Here is a 19,560-nt window from a genome sequence, read left to right on the forward strand (position 1 = left end):
ACATTTACTTTAAAAAGTTGTCTTTTTTTATTTTTGGATAATTTTTTCAGATTTTCTTCATTTCCATCTCTTCAGCTATTCAGATGCATTTTTCCCCACAAAAGTGCTATTCTTTTTCCTCCTAGTATAACTGATTCTTGTCCCAAGGGCACCATAATGTATACAGTTGTAAATCTCAACTTCTAATATCTGTCACCCTGTTTTAAGCCTCCACCCTCCATAAATGTGGTTTCCTTTGCATATCTTCCTTTTCCATGCCTCGCTCTCATATGTTTTTTTTCTCCATTCCTTCTCTTCCCAGCCCAGTTATATGGTGACAGAACCAATAACCTTTGACTTCTAGTTCTACCACAGCTGCTTTTCCCCTTCCTGGGGAATACTTATAAGAGTATTTACTCTGATCTTTGTATTATACTTATGTTGGTCCACTGAAGAGTGTCCTACAAACAAACCACTTTTTGTAGACAATATTTTGGTTTTAGATCATTTAGACTATTGTAATGGTCTTTGGGTAGGCCTTGCCAATAAGCTCTTCCATGTACTACAGTTGGTACAGCATGCTGCTCTAGATTAAGTGATAATAGATTGGGGGACGTGATCTACATTGGATCATGATGAAAAAATAGATCTGTTTAAATTGGTGGTACTGATACACAAATTATTATATTTGGAGCATAATGCGCTGTTGCAAATAAGTTGCAGTGATATGAACAATTGTGAACCCTGAGATCTGAAGAGATATGCTTATTGATTCCCCCAACCTTGATTATCTTCAAAGTTAACTAAAAGTGGAGCTTTTTTAATACATCACCCACATTGTGGAATTTGCTTCTAGTGAGACTTAAATGGAGAATGATTCGAAGATTTTTAGGAAAGGGGTTAAAGCTTTAAATAACTTCTGATTTTGCTTGTGGTGTTTTTAGTAGTTTTATATAGATTATGTATTGTTTGTTCACACACAGAATGATTGTATTGGAGGTTGTGTGGACTGTAAATCCTTTTTAAATTAAAAACAAATCATATATTGCTACTAGAACTACATTTGAAAGAAAACAAATGCTAACATTTTTTTAATATTTGGATTATCATGCACTGTGTGTGTGTTTTTTAATGTAGCAGAATTTTGTTTGACCTATTTGCAGTTTTTATATGGTACCCTGCACAGGGTTCCATAAAAGCAGAACATAAAGGGTCACTTTAACAAAATAGCAATCCTATATACTAAAAAACAGTGTTTGTCATGTTCCCATAAAAGTAGGCTGGCCTCAGTTCCTTACCAACAAATCCAGTTTTTGAACCAATTGCCAAGCAACCAGGTGATACAGCCAGTGAGCAGCTCAGAGTCCTAGTTTTGCTCCTCCTGAGTTGCTGAAAGGTGCTTAATATGCATGTTGTAATTGAGGTTGGGGCTGTTGACCTGTTTTATTGAGATAAGGGAATGAGCTGCTTAAGAGGAGATTGAGATGGGAGTGCTTATGCTCTTGCCTGTTTTTTTCATTTGGGTGTGCTTTTGATTTTTTGAACATCTTTTTGGCGTTAATAGTTTTTCACCTCATTTATCCATGCTGGCAGTCATTTGGTCATGTATTTTTTTTTTTAATGCATGGAGTACATTTAATCTGGCCTTTCAAGATGGTGTGATAGTGTCCATGCTGCATGCAAACTTTTAATGTTTGTAATTGTTTCTTAGTTAAAGTGAGGAAATTTAGGGTTTTTGTGTGTCTTGTTACTGCAGTAGTTTTCCTTAATGTGTTCTCTTCAATGGTGGTTGCCACTGTGTATCTTGCGCAATATATCCTACATAGCAGCAGTGAGGATTATACCTAGATTAGTCTCCCCCCCCCCCCCCCCCCCCATTAGTTGAAATATCCCATTATTTTGTTGCCTAATTTATTTTCATAGCCTCTTCATCCTGGCCAGGCATTTGTTTTGTTTTTTTAATTTTTGTTGTATCATCCAATGTCTTGAGCAGCTTACAAATATTCATAAAATAAACCACAAAAAATGCAGATAAATACTGAAATCATACCAACAAAACAAACATTGAAATAATAAACATAAAAAGGACAAACACAACTTACAGTTGCTGGCAGTCATAATATTCTTAAGCTCCATAAAATGCCAACTGAAATTAGTTTTTAATTTGTTTTCCTGCATACTTGCTTAGGTAACCTTTTTATAGGTAACTTGATCCATAAATCTGCTCCAGTTATTGCCAGAGGTCTTACCAAGCGCATCTGCTAGTCTGATCAGACGGTGTATCCGCTATACCCTTCCCTCATATTCATGGAATTTCTGTCCATAGAGATTTCACATTGCATCTTACATCATTCAGGTCATTTGTCTTGTTTGTGCCTTCCTTAACTTATAGTGCAATCCCACCACCAATTTGAACTGGCTTCTTTTTTCTTTCAATTTTTATTAAAATAAATTAAATCCATACAAGATGTAAAAGATAAATATGTATCCAAATATAAAGAAGGAGCAGTACTGCACTCCACAAATCGTAAGCAAAATCCACTAAGGAGTGCAAGAAGACTCAAGGTCCAATAATTTCATATTCAACTTTATTTATAATTGTAAATGTTTCAAGGAGCCACTCCTGATTTAAAATCATGCACAAATAAATGACTGCTTCAGGGTCCCCCAACACGGACCCCGTGTTTCGCCCGAAGGCTGCATCGGGAGGGACAGTCTATAATTTCAACAAAAGCTTAAAAACAGCTGAGGAGTTCACACAGCTCAAAATGGCAAGGAGGGCGCCCTCCTTGCCATTTTGAGCTGTGTGAACTCCTCAGCTGTGTTTAAGCTTTTGTTGAAATTATAGACTGTCCCTCCCGACGCAGCCTTCGGGCGAAACACGGGGTCCGTGTCGGGGGACCCTGAAGCAGTCATTTATTTGTGCATGATTTTAAATCAGGAGTGGCTCCTTGAAACATTTACAATTATAAATAAAGTTGAATATGAAATTATTGGACCTTGAGTCTTCTTGCACTCCTTAGTGGATTTTGCTAAAGATAAATATGTAACCATACATGTGCAATGTTTTATTTTTCATATTTTATAAATCATTGTTTTAATTTGTTTTGTTTTCATATTGTGTGCATATGTACAGTATATATATTGTAGTCTGTGTTGAACGAATGGAAATAATGAATTATAAAATAGTTTAAATGAACATAAGAAGTGACTCATAAGGAAGCCTAGTTAGGCTAAGAGCAATTCGTCCAATAAGAGTAACTCCAATGGTAAACGGGAACCAAAAGAATATACAAAAGAGCAAACTGTTAAGAAAACAAGAGAACAGGTGGCCTGTTAATGTCCCAAAGCAACAAAATTTGAGTAAAGGAAAGCATACACATGGTAAATGCATTTTAAGAGGAAAACAGCCGATCAACAAAGGACTACAGTACCCACAGAGGCTTGCCCCCTCCCCTCCTTACTCATATCCAAAAAAGGCTTCCAGATTTTAGAATGTCCAAATAGGAATCTCTGATATGTTGTCAGCCGCTTCATGGCACAAATATGCCATATGTTTTGAAACAAAGGATAAGGGTTTGAATGGGGAGCACCTTTGTAAGGCAATGAGGCGCCTAGTGGCTACTAATGTGTGAATCACCAAAAAGGGATGTTTAATGGACAGCAATATAATTTAGTTATCGTAGCAATAATGTAAGATCTGAGGGGAGTTTCATCTTAGTTAAGTGCAAGAGATTTCAGACCAAAATAAGGAGCTAGTACAAGTTCACTAAATATGGAAAAAGGTGCCCTTCTCTGCAGCAGAGAGGATCCCGCTTTTCATTTTATTCATCCTAAGGAAAATATCTGCCCATCGTTCCTTATTTTAAAACTGAGATCCCTTTCCCAGATACTTATAGGGAATTTCACTCAATGGACACTATCCATTAACCTCCTAAACAGTAGATCTCAAGTGTTTGCCATATGTATTTAAGGCTAGCAGGGAGTGCTATGGAAGTATGTTCCAGGCTTAGGAAGGGAGAAAGAGGACAGTGTGACTCCCACTGATTATGGAGCATATCTGAAGGAGACTGTCCTTCAGCACTGAGGTTGGCAAGGATTTCTGAGATGCTATTGTCTGGGGTGGCAGGTACATGCATGTGAGGGAAATGATGGGAAAAAATTATAGCCATAAATAGTGAAAAGAATTATCTCTTAGCAAGATCTGTGGATGTCTCCTTTCTAATGCTGCTAGTATTTTCTAGCAGAATGTCTTAAAGAAAATTGAATTTATTGGATGCTGTTTCAAGTCTAGCATAGAGGGTACTGCTGCTCCAGTTGTGTTAGAAAGCACCTTTATCTCACTTTTTGTCTGTGAACTTGGAGACTGATAAGGAATAGTCTCCTCACCTTCTGATAATGTGGAAGTTCTTCAGAATTTAAAAAAAAAAAAAATCTGATTTAGTCTCGTTCAAAAAGATTAAGAATTTGTATGCAGCATCTTCTATTATTTAGTTCTACAGAATTGTCAGCTAGCATAATCAGAGAGGATTTTCTCTAGGTTTGTTGTGGATGGGTTCAGGTGAAACTAAATCTCGCTGGAGGCCAACATGTCTGTCCATAGTACCTTTAGTTAAGTAGGAAGACTGTCACATACTTGAGATAACAGGTTTTAGCTATGCCCAATGCAGCTGTTCGATAGTCAGAGACCAAGACTCTGGGACAGATCTTCCCAGACCTTCAGATTTTGATCAATGCAAGATTTTTTTTGTTTTTTGTTCAGTGATTCGTGACACATGCGCTTGCTTTGCATCTTGCCATTTAATGTAAAGATGATAAAAAAATATTCTACTTTGGGGGAGACAGTTCAGGAAAATTTGTCATTTTTACTAGTTCATTATAGCATTCAGGATATCATCAGGAAGGAATGAAGTCAACCTCCACCTGTCAATCTTTTACAAGAAGTAATCTCACTCCAGGCACTAAATATCACGTAATGTGTGACATGGATAGTTGTGATTTATTTTAATAACGAAACTGATTTTCTTACTGCCACCATTTCTGAAGCCTGACTGTACTCATCCTTGTCTTCACAGTACGGTGATTGACTGCTTACAGAACACAATTATACACATTTAGCTACAATCTGACAGGGTATTGCACTTGCCTTGAAGGTAACTGAGTCTTTAACTGAATAACAAGGTCAAAACTGACTTAAGTGGTGGGGTGCATACATTTAAGATTTACTATCCTCCATTTTGGTTCACCCAAGGCTGCTTACTTCAGTATGGTGCTATTACGTGGATACAGTATCATAGATAGGTAAACAACAATTGACTGGGTGTACCTTTAAGATTTTGAAAAAGGGGAGGGTGGAGAGGGCTACACTACCTAAATAGCATCATGTGGCCCAAGATCGCATGTATTTTGCAGAGTCGAGTATTCACCTAGTTGGAGAGAAACAGACTGCTGAATGACCCAGAATCTGACCCTTACAGGATGCCCAGTTATTGGCATAGCCCATTAAAAGCCTGAAAGAAAATCCATGCTTTCTGGTGCTTCTTGAATTGTAGGTAGTGCTCTGTTTGGCTAAATGCTTCTTAGGGTGTGTTCCAAAGGATGGAGGCTGTCCTGAGAAGGTCTGTTGCTGAGTGTAAGATATTTTTTTATGTCTATCTTTAATGGTGCGATTATGAAGGCTCCTCGGGAGGATCTTGAGGGCCTGACCAGTGTATAGTGAGAGAACTGGGTTTTCAGGGATTTTTTATCTTTCTCGTATGGTCTTGAAAGTTAGGATTTTGAATTTGGCTCTGTAGAATACTGGTAGCCAGTATAATTGTGTGCAGAATGGGTGTGATGTGATCCTGTCTCTTGCAACCCGGACCAGTGTTTCCTAACTCTCTCTCCTAGAGGCACAGCTAAGTCAGTTTTTCTAGATATCCATAATATGCATGAGATGGATCTGCATATATTGGAGAACCATGATGTGCAAATCTCTCATGCATATTCTTTGTGGAAATCCTGAAAACCAAACTGGCTAGGTGTTCCTTCAGTAGAGTGTTGGGCAACACTTCTCTAGCATTTGGGCTGTAGTGTTCTGAATGAGCTAGTTAGTGTAAACTCTCATATGTCAATCCATTATCTAGCACATAATCTCATGCTTAGACTACTTTAATCATGGCAAAGGCTGTAGTGATCAGTCTTGTTCTCTGTGAAAAGAATGGAGTTTTTTCAATTGGCACACATGGAGGAGGCAGTTTTTAAATGTGTAGTTCGGATATACATTGTTAATCTATATAATTGACGGGATTGTATTTACAGTTTAAGACAATATACTGGTATTTATTTACAATGGAGAAAAATGGAATTTTATGCTCTTATAGAAAAATAAAACAGTGTAAAATTACTAACAGACTTTGCGAGGTGAGGGGTTGGAAAACCAGTCCAAGATATTGTGGTTTGGAGCACCTCCTGTATTTCCTCAGAGTTGAGGTTCTGTCAAGACTCCAGTGGCTATGCTGTATCTTCCTTTGAGTTTCTGTGCTGTGACACCACCGCATTTTTCCCAATAGCATGGAAAACTAAAGATTTCTATTTTTCCACACGCTTAATATTTCCACACCTGCACTACCTCTGCTTATACACAGGGATAATTGGAGAACTTCCAACTCTAAAGTAGATTAAAGAATGTCCTATAAATCTTTTAACAACTGTGTCCTCAGGGAGGAGTTATGCAACTTTACTTGGACTTGCATGGTTTTTAGAATTTTAATTCTTTGCAATAGCTCTTATTTCTCACCCGGTTTGATAATTATACCTGGACCTCAGCTTACAATGACAAACAAAAATATTACTTAAATGTAGTTGGGAGGTGAATTTTGCTTGTCTTTTCTCCCAGGAACATTGGATAAGCATAGAAAATCACAGGATTCTGGTCTTCAAGATTTTTGTCTTACATTTAAAGCCTTATATTTAGGTGTTCCACTCCACCTTTCAAATCTTATCTGTCATAAATCTTCTTGCTTATTGCGATTCTCCCAATAAGAATTATTTATGAATGCAATCTCCTAAGGAGATCAGACTAGAAGGAGCAAGGGAGACCAGCCTTTTCTGCTCTGCAACTCTCCTGTGGATCTCCATGCCTTTCGCAGTCTGTCTTGAGAAATTTTACCATAAGTGGCCATATTGGGTCAGACCAAGGTTCCATGAAGCTCAGCATCATGTTTCAAACAGTGGTCAATCCAGTTTACAAGTAACGTCAAATACCCAAACATTAAATAGATCCCATGCTACTAATGCCTGTAACAAGCAGTGGCTATTCCCCAAGTCAGCTTGACTAATAGTTGATGGACTTCTCCAGGACCTTGTCCAAACTTTTTTAAAATCCAGCTAGGCCTGATTCATTCCTCTGGCAATGAATTCTAGAGCTTAATTGTGAATTGAGTGAGAATTTTCTCAGATTTATTTTAAATTTGCTACTTGCTAACTTCATGGATTGCCCCCTTGTCCTTCTGTTATCTGAAAGAGTAAACTGATTTCAACCATTCTACATGATTTTGTAGACCTCTACCATATCACCCCCCACTCTCAACTGTCTCTTCTCCAAGCTGAACAGCCCTAACTTCTTTAGATTTTCCTTATAGGGGAGCCGTTCCATCCTCTATCATTTTGGTCTCCCTTCTCTTTACCTTCTCCAGTGCATCAACATTTATTTATTTTTTTAAATACAGGTGTGGTGACCAGACTTGAACACAGTACTCAAAGTGCAATCTCACCATGGAGTGATTCTGAGGCATTATGACACTGTTATATTCACCATTCTCTTCCTAATAATTCCTAATATTGTTTGCTTTTCTGGCTGCTGTGGCACACTGAACTGACAATTTCAATGAATTGTCCACTATGACACCTAGATTTTTTTCCTGGGTGGTAACTCCTAACGTGAAACCTAATATGTAACTATAGCATGGGTTATTTTTCCCTATATGCACCTCCTTGCACATTGTCCACATTGGGTGTCCAAATGGCAGATGATAATCTTCCAGTATCGCAAGGTCATAAGAACATAAGGTCCTCCTGCTATTTATCACTAACTGCTTGTGATTTAACAACTCATTTTGTCATCGGCAAATTTTTAAATTTCAGGAAACAAGATTAATGTGGCGATTTGTATAGGCTTTCAAAAACAATTTTAACATGTTTTGTTTATATTATAATAAATGAATATAGTCTGTGTACTTGTTTGGCTTTTTTAATATTTTATGCTTTATAGTTTATCATTTTGTTTGTTGTACTTTGTATTGGTTTTATTTTGTAAGTTCTTTTTGATTCTTTGTTAGCTTAGTTTAATTACTTAATCATCTAAGTCTCTTACATGCTATCATGTTACCATTAGATGCCTGGCACACTGCCAGACCGATGCAGTACCATGTGCTCAGGCTAGTGCACAGGCTGGATGCGCGTCCATAACCACTTATGCAGTAAGGGGATTAGTGTGACCAAAATGCACGTCCAGACAGCACATAGTTATTAAATGAATATAGTCTATATCCCCCCTTATGAAAAATAAATGCGCACCCGGTGTGTAAAAAAAATTGCTGGCAGTCAGGTTAGGAAAACAGATGCCCAATTAACGAGTGTCCAGTTTCCTAACCAGTGGCTGTGCACAAGTTTTAGGAAAACGGATGCGTCTCAAATTGAGCGTCCATATTCCTAACTCACGCACAGCTACTTTCCCTGTGTGCCCAATGCTGAGGAGGCGCTAGGGACATATAGTTTCCCCTAGTGCCTCTTTTTTTTTTTTTTTTTTTTTTAACACGGCGACTTATTTGCCTATTACATAGTGTGCCCGAGAGAGTTGGATTGGGTGTGTGTTAGGGAAGCAGGTGCTCAATCATGAGCGCCTGTTTTTCGCATGCTGATATTGCATCGGCCTGTTCATGTTGCGGTCATCCATCCTTTTAGTTCAGTTTGTCTGTTAATGACTTCATAGTGAATCTTACTCTTATTTTCACATCTAAACCAAATCAGGAGGATGAGCCCAAGTCATCAAATGACAGGGAAAAAATATTTATCTTGCTTCTTCATCCTCTTCTTTATCCCCCCTTGCCTTTTTTGAGTAGATACAGAATGGATAATTCAAGGGAATAATGCATTTTAACATATTTATAAAAGGAATGAGTGAGGTGATTAAATTTGTAGACATCATTATTCCAGTTTGTTAAATTGCAAATAGATTGTGAAAAATTGCAGTGGGAGACTGGGCATTCAAATGACACATGAAATTCAATGTGGATAAGTGCAAACTGTAGTTGCATGATGATAGGCTCCAAATTAAGAGTTGCCAACCAGGAAAAGGATTTACGTGTCATGGACAATGTTGAATTCCTCAGATTAGTATATACAGCAGCAATAAAAAAAAAAAAAAAAATGGAGGTCATTTAAAGGTTGTTTTCTTTTCTCCCTATTTTGTGTTTAGTAAATAGGGTCAAGTGTTAGGCATTATTAGAAAGGTAATGAAGTTTGGACTTCAGTTCCCAGGGTTGATTCAAGCAGATTACAGTCACCATTATAAGGGCATGAGAGCTAAAGGACTTTGTCAACATTATTCAATCAGTTTGTTGAAAATGTACTGCTAAGGGCACTTTGTTTAATTCTGTGAGTCTGTCTAAAGATACAAACTTTTTGGAAAAATGTTATTTACATGTTGGGGGTTGTGACTGGTAATAAAGTTTATTTTCAGGAAAATTTTGTTAAACCATTTAGATGAACATAGGTTTTGCCTGTTATTTCTCCTCCTGATAGCCATGATCTTACACAGTTTCTTAGACTCTCAAGATCAGATTGAAACCAGAGGGACTTTATTTCTTTTGTTCTTGAGTCAAAAAAGGAATCTGTCTTTCATCAATATTTTAAATTTAAAAACATTCCTTTTTGTGGCAGAAAATCCAGTTGTATCTGGATATTTCTAGGGAGACCCAGGATAGAAGAAAACCTTTTCTCCATCTCAATCCCCAGGTTTTAGCAATCGGGGCTGCCTTCTTTCTACAGTTTCCCTACAAGTGTGAAGTGGTCCACAATAAGAATAAATATATTTTTATGGACTTTTCTCACTTAACTTTCTTAGAGGATAAAGCGCAGATTGAGTGTTGCGATAGGCGGTACCACTTGGACCCCTTATTAGCCTTTAGTATTTTTTCCTTTGTGTTTTATTCCTTATTTATCCCCACCATTGTTTGCCTTACTATTAATGTGAACGCTCAAAAAACTGTAAATATGATGTAGATACTTAACACCTTAACCAACGAACATCATACATGGAAACGTTGTTGTTGTTGTTGCTGCCGCCTCAAATGTGGTACTGAGAGCTTCTATATAATAACTCTCATCTAGAGACTTTGCAGTCAAGGCTTTTTCCACCACAATTAAGTCAGATCAATGACTCTGGTTTACTTTTCAATCATTGGTCTCCACACACTAATTTTTACAAACATTTTTTTTTTTTAAATTTTAAGAATTATTTGAACTTTCTCAGTGACAATTGAGAAAACACTTATTGTTTCTTTGCGGTCTTTCAAAGGTGATTGAACGCCCAAGGAGCTGCCTGACACGGCTCGTGTGTCATTACTTCAGGGCATCGGATACATTCTAAAAATCATCTATAATTTAAAGGCAAAAATCACTTACTTACATTCACATCAAGTATTGGATTATCATGAATATTTTTAACCTATAATTACATACGCTTCGTCATTTCTTGTCACCCGCATACATCTTGTTTCAGCGTTTCCAAACAGGATCCTCCATTTTGATTTACCAGGTATTTAAACCTGCATTCCATTTCAGCTATAGCCAATCCCTAACCTCCAAGAACATTCCCATCAGCCAATATGGGTTCACCAAATACCTTCAAATTAACGTCATCCACTTGACGCTGTATTTATATCATATGTCCACTATTAATGTGGACATATAATATAAATATTTGCTGTTTTTTCTTCTTTTAATTTTAATTATTTCTTCATTGCCTTTTTTTGAATCACTATACTGATAAAAATCTATAAATATTTAAAAAAAAAAAAAAAGCAAAAGACTCCAGGGCATTTGGGATATCTTAATGTATAATGGGATATCTTGTGTATCTTAATGTACACCAGCTTTTCCCTGTTTTTTGCTAAGTTCTGGACAATACTACCTTTAGCTTTTCATGCTTCACTGGGATGAGTAAGGTGCCTCCCTGCACACCTGAGCTCTCCTGTGGATAGATAAGTTTATCCTTGACAGGGTGGATTGTGGGTAAGCTTTAGGCCTTGCTTAACTCCCTACTTGGAGATTTTGGGGCTAGCGATTGTTCCAAGATTGCCTTTAATCCCCTGACACTCTTGACATCTGTCCCGGGTGGTTAGATCTGTCTGGTACTTTGGCAGGTAAGATCTGCCTCAGATCAGGTTGCTGTGCCCCTTCTTCCAAGTGTTGCTTTGATTTTTCTGCCCTTTGTGCCTATCATCCAATCATTGCGTGTGCTTCTGCAAATGCATTCTGTTCTTCAGATGGTCATGGCCCACAGTTTTTCTGGAGGGGTCTCTGGCCCCTTTTGGATTTTTCGGTGGTTTTAAGACACTGAAGGAAACTGCGGTCTTCGTCTAAGAGTTCTTTTCTTGGCTGATTTTCTAGGCCTTTTCTTGTATCCAGGAGGATTTAGACCTACTTTGCTCATCAGGATTCGCTGATCCGAAGTCCTATCTGTAATATTTCCGTGAGGCAAAGTGTGCTGCTCGCTGGACTTCACATCATGACCGTGCCTTAAGCACGTCTGTTGTGCATCAGGGTTTTGTCTGTTCTTTGATTTTTCTCTTGTAGAACCCAACTTTTTACACCTAGCCTGTTTTGGGTCAGCTGCCTCACAGGCAAGTGGGAGAAAGGTGGTACTTTCAGCACTGTTGGATTTCCTGCTTTCTTATTTTCAATAGCCTGTAGCTAGGGATTCACTCTTATGTGAGGACTGCCATTCTGCTTGTCTTTAGAGAATGGGTTACTTACCTGTAACAGGATGCCAGTCCTCACGAAATCCATACACCTCCTCTGGGAATTGGTTGCTCCATATATTAGGTATATCATGGACTGAGGGATGTGCTTAGGGGGGCAGGGTGATAACTACAACTGCACATGCTCAGTCGGGCATGTTTGAAAGCTCTAGAATCTGAGATCAAAGTTCCATGCTGGACTTCATCAGATAACGTCACCCATGTGTGAGGACTACCATCCTGCTGTCCTTGGAGAACACAATCTATTTTTATAAGTGTCTTTGTGAGGAGCTAACTAAAGTACATAAGGCAGTGGGGCCAGTTGGGATACATTTGGTGTTTGGACCTTAGGGAAGACCTGGCAGCTTTGCTGGCTGACCATTTCAACACTTATTTAGAATCAGGAGTAGTTCCAGAGGGACCGAAGAGGGGTGGATATGGTTCCTCTAACTCCTGTTTACAAGTAAGCGACTCTGCTTTTTACAGTGCATTTTTGGTCACCATTTTCTGTCTCTGAAATCCAGATTGTTGATAGAATAATATAGAATAGAACATTTTGGATGATCTCTAAGTTCTTGTTTTATTAGTAGACGTGACTGTCATAACAGAAGCAAAATGGCATGTGTGTGTGTAGCCATACGCTTGATCTTCTCCTGCAAAAACACCCGTACTTTGTGACAGTGATGTTTGTACTTGACTGCACTAGCAGTTTTCCTAAAATTCTTTCTTGCTACTTCTCTGCTTCAACCTCTGCTCCTTGTTACATTTCTCTCTCCCCTTGTTACCTTTCTCTCTTCTTCCTTGCTCTTCATTGTCTGCCACCAGCAAGATCAGTGTTTTCCTATTGTGCTTCTTTTAGCATGCATTATTTGCATTTAATGAGCACTTAATCCTATTAGTGTTCATTATTTGCAGTTGGTCAGTGTGTCAGTCAAAGTTTCTAGAAACTCTGACAAAAGTTTTTTCCATGCTGGGCTCCATCTGATGTCGCCCATGTGAGGACTAACATCCTGCTGTCCTTTGAGAACACCTGTTACAGGTAAGCAACTCTGCGATCCCCACCCTCCATCCTCCCCGATCCTTATTTTCCTAGGCAGGCAGTTATATGAGAGAGGGTTACAGACTTTTGGAGAAATCCTAGAAATATTACTGGCGCACTTGGGAACTGGGCACTCTTCTCAGCAAACAACTCTGAGGGGCTATTCTCCCTTACTCCCCCCTCCCTCCCCTGACTCAAACTCAAGAGAAGGACCTTTTAAAACCATCCCTTCTCACAGCCTTCTCATTGATTTTAAATGTCCTTTTTGGGCCCTTCTCTTGAAGGACCCATGACTTTACCGCATTCTGTGGGTTTCTACCACATCAGCAACTTAAAACCTATGCTAAGATTTAACTCAAATTTTAAGTTGGGTTTTATTACATTGCCACATTAAAACATGTTTAATTCCTGGAAACACAAGTGGTTGCAGTACTAGCAATGGCCATAAGGTGACAGTATTGTCGCAAAATAACTATAAAAGCCAGCTGTGATGTTTGTGTATATATTGGGTTAGTCTTCCCTCCAAATTTGACCAGCCTCTTCTGTAGACAAGTATTGTATTCTGATTAGATATATTTATGATTTATAAAAGCCTTTTTCCAGTTGTGTGCTCTCTTAATATTTTATAGTTATGAGAAGTTTTTCTCAACTAGAGAGAGAATGTTGATCATTATAAGCCACATGGTAAAGGGATAAAGCATCATGAGACCTAGGATTAGTTTGTCTTTTAGCCTAGGACAAGGTCATGCTTGGAGCTCTGACCAGTGGGGAAAATAGGCATTGAGATGTAAGCCAAAGTTTCCATTTACCATCTTTATAGTATAGTTCAGCATGTCTGGCAATGTAGCAACATCATAAATATTTCCAGTAACTGCTAATTATAATTTGAAAATAGCCATATGTAAGCAGCTGATTTCTGTTTGCAGTTATTTCAATAGTGTTTGACGAGCTTTACAGACTGTTTTAAGCTAAGAAAATGGTTTGGTTTTTGGTTGCTGGACTAGCATTTCTGAAGCTTATTTTTCTTTTTAAAAGGTTGGTGGTTTAACTTATTTAAATTCATAGTATTTGAGCGGTCTTGGAAGAACAGATCTGTTTTCAGGTCCTGTTTACACCACTGTTTTTCTTATATAGACTAGTCCAGAGAAGAAGAATATTTAGAAAACTTGGGTACCAACCCTAATTAATTTTTTTTTTTTTTTTTTTTTTTTTTTTTTAAGGAGCCAGTGCAAAATTTTATTTTTGCTTTAACCTTCCTATATGGTCTTTTTTGGACTTAGAAAAAAAAAATCAATTTTTCTTGTTTTTGCAGGTCCCCCCTCCCTTTTTTGTTTATGAATCTGTTTTGGCTTGTTTTTTGGCTTTTCTTTTTCTGCTTTAATTTCTTTCAGGCCGATACAGTAAAAATCACGGGAGAGCGGGTGAACTCCCGCTCTCCTGTGCGCGCGATTCAGAAAAAAAATGTATTCAAATTAGGGCCCGTGGTAAAAAGAGGCGCTAGGGACACTAGCGCATCCCTAGCGCATCCCTAGCGCCTCTTTTTGGACAGGAGTGGCGGCTGTCAGCAGGTTTGATAGCCGATGCTCAATTTTGCCAGCATCTGTTCTCAAACCCGCTGACAGCCACGGTTCAGAAACCGGACGCTGGCAAAATTGAGCTTCCGGTTTTCAAGCCGCGGGCCAATTAAAATTTTTTTTTTTAAATTTTTGATTACTTTTAACTTTTGGGACCTCCGACTTAATATTTATTTATTTATTTATTTATTTGAGTTTTTTTCTATACCGGCATTCACGGAGTTCGTATCATGTCGGTTTACATAAAACAAGGGGTGATCAATAAATTATAAACGTACTTAACTATAACATGAGTATACATTTACAAAATATAACAAATTATAACAAGTGCGCAGAAAAAGCAGTTACAATAAAACAAGGATGGTTCTAACTGGGAGTAGAAGAAGAGGATGATAGAAGTTTAACAAGAAGTAGAACGTGCAGTGGTTGGTAAGTCTGTATCAGTTTATTGGGTGATAATCAGTCTTGCTGTATTTGGCGGTCGAGCATCAGTCAGGGTCCGGAAAGGCTTTCATGTCTTGGCATGTCATGTCATGGCTTGGCATGTCATGTCATGGCTTTCATGTCATGTCATGGCTTTCATGTCATGGCTTTTCACTTTAATATCACCATGATATTAAGTCGGAGGGTGTACAGAAAAGCAATTTTTACTGCTTTTTTGTACACTTTCCCGGTGCAGAGAAATTAACGCCTACCTTTGGGTAGACGCTAATTTCTGAAAGTAAAATGTGCGGCTTGGCTGCACATTTTACTTTCTGTATCACGTGGAAATAACTAATAGGGCCATCGACATGCGTTTGCATGTTGCGGGCGCTATTAGTTTCGGGGGGGTTGGACGCACGTTTTCGATGCACTATTACTCCTTACTGAATAAGGAGTAAAGCTAGCGCGTCAAACGCACATCCAAATGCGGGTTAACAGTGTGCTCCACCGTACTGTATCGGCCTGTTTATTTTGTGTGTTTTTCCTCTTCTAACACTTTGGTGCTGGCAGCAGCAGCAACTCCTCCTAAGCTAGGGTCAACCATAGCAGTTGGTGGAAGTGACTGTTTTCAGCCTGAGCTCGTCCATGACCCAACTGCAGTGACTGTTTTCCTATTATGACTGCGGTAGAAGCAGATGCTGCTGGGCCTAGGCCAAGAGCAAGTGTCACTTTTGAGGTGACATGGCCCTAGGGTTTTTCCACCCCTGGTCTAATCAAAGGGCAGAAGTCCGACTTTTCTTAAGCTAAACCAAATGTTTTCCATTTCTGAGAAAGTTAGAAGGAACACTTAGAGGAAAGAGTGGAAAATCTTAGAATAAAATTTTAAATAGTAGCTGCTGGCCTGGTGACTCGGTGATGTACACTGCCATGCAGAGGAACCAGGGTTTGATTCCTCACTTGGGTCTTCTGCTCCCTAGGACAGTTGGTTCTGGGGTGCTGCAAAAGCAGTATTCTCTTCCCCTGGAGTGACTGGATTTAGAGATCATGATTGCAGTGTTTCAGAAGAAGCCCTACTGCATGGTTCCCCCACCAGCCAACTACAATGACAAGACTAAAATAAGTTGGGAGGGTATTTAAAATAGACAAATCCTCAGGTATTTGTGAATGAAGGCTCATTGTCAGATCCTATCCCAGCTTTTAGTTCTGATTGAGCTGGAGACTCAAGGGAATAAGAGGAAACTGTCAAAAAAATGTATTAAAAACACATGGGAGGTATACAGTGTAATAACATTGGAACCTTTGTCTTTAGGAAGGTCTTCTGTAGGCTTTGGGGTGTCCATATGTATGCAGCACTTTACACTGAGGAAGGAAGTGATTTCTGTTCAAGGAGGCATTGGTCAGAACTAAAGGTGCTGCCAATAATATCTAGAGTCCTAAAAAATCTACCACCACTCCCACAAAGAATCTAAAAGTTCTTATAGTGTTTGGTGTGTCCAAATAGATGGATAAATCTTAAATATATAGATAGTGGATTCTGGTAGGATAAGACCTTTGAATAACACATCTCCCAAATGATATCTGCTACACAGAATTGAAAGAACAAGGAGTAGGTGGATCACACTTGATTTTGTCATAAGTTCTTTCAGACATGTTCCTAAAATCACACTAGTATTGGAAATAGTCCTACAAAATCATTGGATATGGTGGCAGGAGACCCACTAAAAAGGAGGCGAAGCTTGTTTCTAAATCAGTTTACCAGCCCCTCTTCTGGAAGCAAGCCTTAACAAGTCAGGTTTTCAGGATTGCCACAATAAATATTCATGTGGCATACATTGGAGACTATGCAAATATGTATCATATATATTCATTATGGATATCCCGAAAACCAGACTGGTTAGATGTGTATCTAGGAGAGGGTTGGGAAACTAGTCAAACATCCCAAAGCAGGAAGAAACTACTCCTGGTACGTGACTCTATCATCAGGGAATTTCACTTGAGGGCAGGACTGGAGAGAATATTCTTGATTAACCACAGTATAAAAGGAAGGGAAATCAAATAGATGTCATAGTCTCACTATGAATAAATGTCCTGCACTATACTTGGCCTTGGGCAAGACACTTCACCTTCTATTGCTTCAGGTACAAACTTAGATTGTAAGCCCTCTGGGGATAGGTAAATATCTACAGTACCTGAATGTAATCTGCTTTGAAGTGTCATGAAAAGCAGAATATACGGTAAATAAAATAAATTAGGGAAGGCTCTGAGGCAGTTGGCAAAAACAATCTCTTCAGAGAGATTACCTGTGTACAGAACATGAAGGAGCAGACTAAGTCATTTTAAGATCGTCCATGCATGACTCAAGGATTGGCTTGACTAGTACAGGATCTGCAGTTCATGTCACCTAGTGGAGATTTGAAGAACTGCCACAGAGATCCACCTGTGCAAACTAAAGGGCCCAACTGGTCATGGTCCAGGAAAGGGCTTAGACCAAAAGCTCTGAGATATCTAAGGATCTAAATATGCATACTCTACAGCAGGGTCCTCAATTCTGTCCTCAACACACCTAACATACAACCACTAGAGTTGTATGCACCTTCTCCAATGTATGCAAATCTCTCATGCATATTCATTGTGGATATCCTGAAAACCTGTCTGGCTAGGTATCCTGAGGAGTGTGGCTGAAATGTTCATTAGGAACATCCTGAAAACTTGACCAGTATATGGCCCTCAAGGATTGGAGTTTCCCTACCCCTGCTCTAGAAGAAGAGGCGAGATGAAGCAAATTCTGGTCCTCACGAGCTGCGGTTTGGTTTTCAGGATATCCATGAGAATGCACGAGATAATTTGCATGCACTGGCTCCATTGTATGCATATCTCTCTTCTATACATATTGAGTAAGGATATGCTGAAAACCAGGCCTACTTGCAGCTCTAGAGCAGTGGTCTCCAACCCTGTCCTGGGGGCCCACCAGCCAGTTGGGTTTTCAGTATATCCACAATGAATATGCATGAGAGAAAATTTGCATGCTTTCTCTCATGCATATTCATTGTGGATATACTGAAAACCCAACTGGCTGGTGGGCCCCCAGGACAGGATTGGAGACCACTGCTCTAGAGGACTGGAATTTCATTCCAGTGATATAATTGAATACCTCAAAGATATAAATAATGCAATAGAAGCAAACATTTTTCAGTGGAAACTAAGTTCTAGTACACAAGCATATGATATGGGGCTCCATAGGGATAGGAATAACATCAGAAAATTTCTTAAGTAAAGGTAGTGGATGCATTACATTGTTTTCCATGGGATGTAGTAGAGGCAAAAACAGTAATGGAATTACAGCAAGCATGGGATAAGCCTAGAAGATCCCTACTGGCCAGGAAATGAAGGGAAAGTCTGGAATCAATTGGGTCAGTGGCAGGCACCAGGAAGAAAATCGTGTAGACTAGATGGACCTTATATTTTGTTTCTCTGTAAGTTCAGATAGGTGTTCAAACTTCACTAGTGCAGTTGGCTTGTTTGCTAGTATTTTCTAGCATGTTTGCAAATATTGTCTCTTGACTAACCATGCATGTGGCTGAAATTTTAAAATATTTTGCATTGTGTGATTTCTTTTTTTCATACTAATCTGATTGATGAACATACAATGAAGGAATTGGTAAATTGTCCACTGCTGATGGTAAAGCCTTCGCAGATCCAGAGGTGCTCCGAAGACTGACATCTTCTGTCAGCTGTGCGTTGGATGAAGCTGCAGCTGCGCTGACTCGAATGAGAGCAGAAAATAACCTTAATGCAGGACAAGTAGATAAGTATGTATTCTATGTATACATTTACATATTTTATAATAAATTTGTGGTTAAAGTGCATTTTAAGAGACTGCATTTGTGGTGTGCAGTTAAAATTGCATTCCACTATCTTTCCCTAGTCTGTATGGGTACAATGCCACCTGGGATGAGATCATATTTTTCAGAACTTTAGACTGCTCCCCTCCCTAAGGATGTCACATTCTCTCTAACATCAGTCTAATGCAGGTTTATGGAGTTAGACGTTGCTTGTCCTCCCTGTGAAGCATATGCCTTTTTTTTTTGTTTTGTTTTTTTTAGCTACTCACCCGATTTCCTGACACTTCAGTCACTTTCATGACTGCCCTCTATAACACAACAGTTTAGCTAGGGAAGGTTTCCCTAGGCCAAAAGGCTCAAGGAGTGCCTTCTAGTTTATAGTGCCTTGACTGCTGGTTTGTCTGGTGTTGTATTAGCCATCTTTTTATCACTTTGTAGTTTTAATGTGCTTCTATATATCACTGTGTATGTATAAAAAATAAAGATGTACAATTTATTAGGAAATCTTCATAAAGAAAATTAAGTTTCTTAGCATTCAGGTTAATTCACATCAGTAGATGGAGGCGGAGCAAAGCTGAAGTCACAGCATGTATACCCCTGTACTGACAGCCCGCCAGTATTCTCAGTCTCCAGCAGATGGTGGATGTGCATCTCCGTACTGGGGATTGCTTGAAGAAGAAGAAAAATTTTTATGAGGAGGA

The 19,560-nt window shown here is 38.9% G+C and overlaps 1 protein-coding gene across 4 annotated transcripts in view; it reads left to right on the forward strand.

Moving 5' to 3' along the window:
• Window positions 1-19,560, forward strand: part of LOC115079775 (ankyrin repeat and KH domain-containing protein 1-like) — a 187,418-nt gene that overhangs the window by 51,712 nt on the left and 116,146 nt on the right. For all 4 annotated transcript variants that reach the window (XM_029583624.1, XM_029583623.1, XM_029583625.1 and 1 more), the window contains exon 3: window positions 18,670-18,826. In XM_029583624.1, coding sequence (XP_029439484.1) covers window positions 18,670-18,826 — 157 coding nt within the window. The remainder of the gene's footprint in view (window positions 1-18,669; window positions 18,827-19,560) is intronic.

The sequence above is a fragment of the Rhinatrema bivittatum genome, chromosome 18 (genome assembly GCF_901001135.1).
Source record: "Rhinatrema bivittatum chromosome 18, aRhiBiv1.1, whole genome shotgun sequence".
Classification (NCBI taxonomy): Eukaryota; Metazoa; Chordata; class Amphibia; order Gymnophiona; family Rhinatrematidae; genus Rhinatrema; species Rhinatrema bivittatum.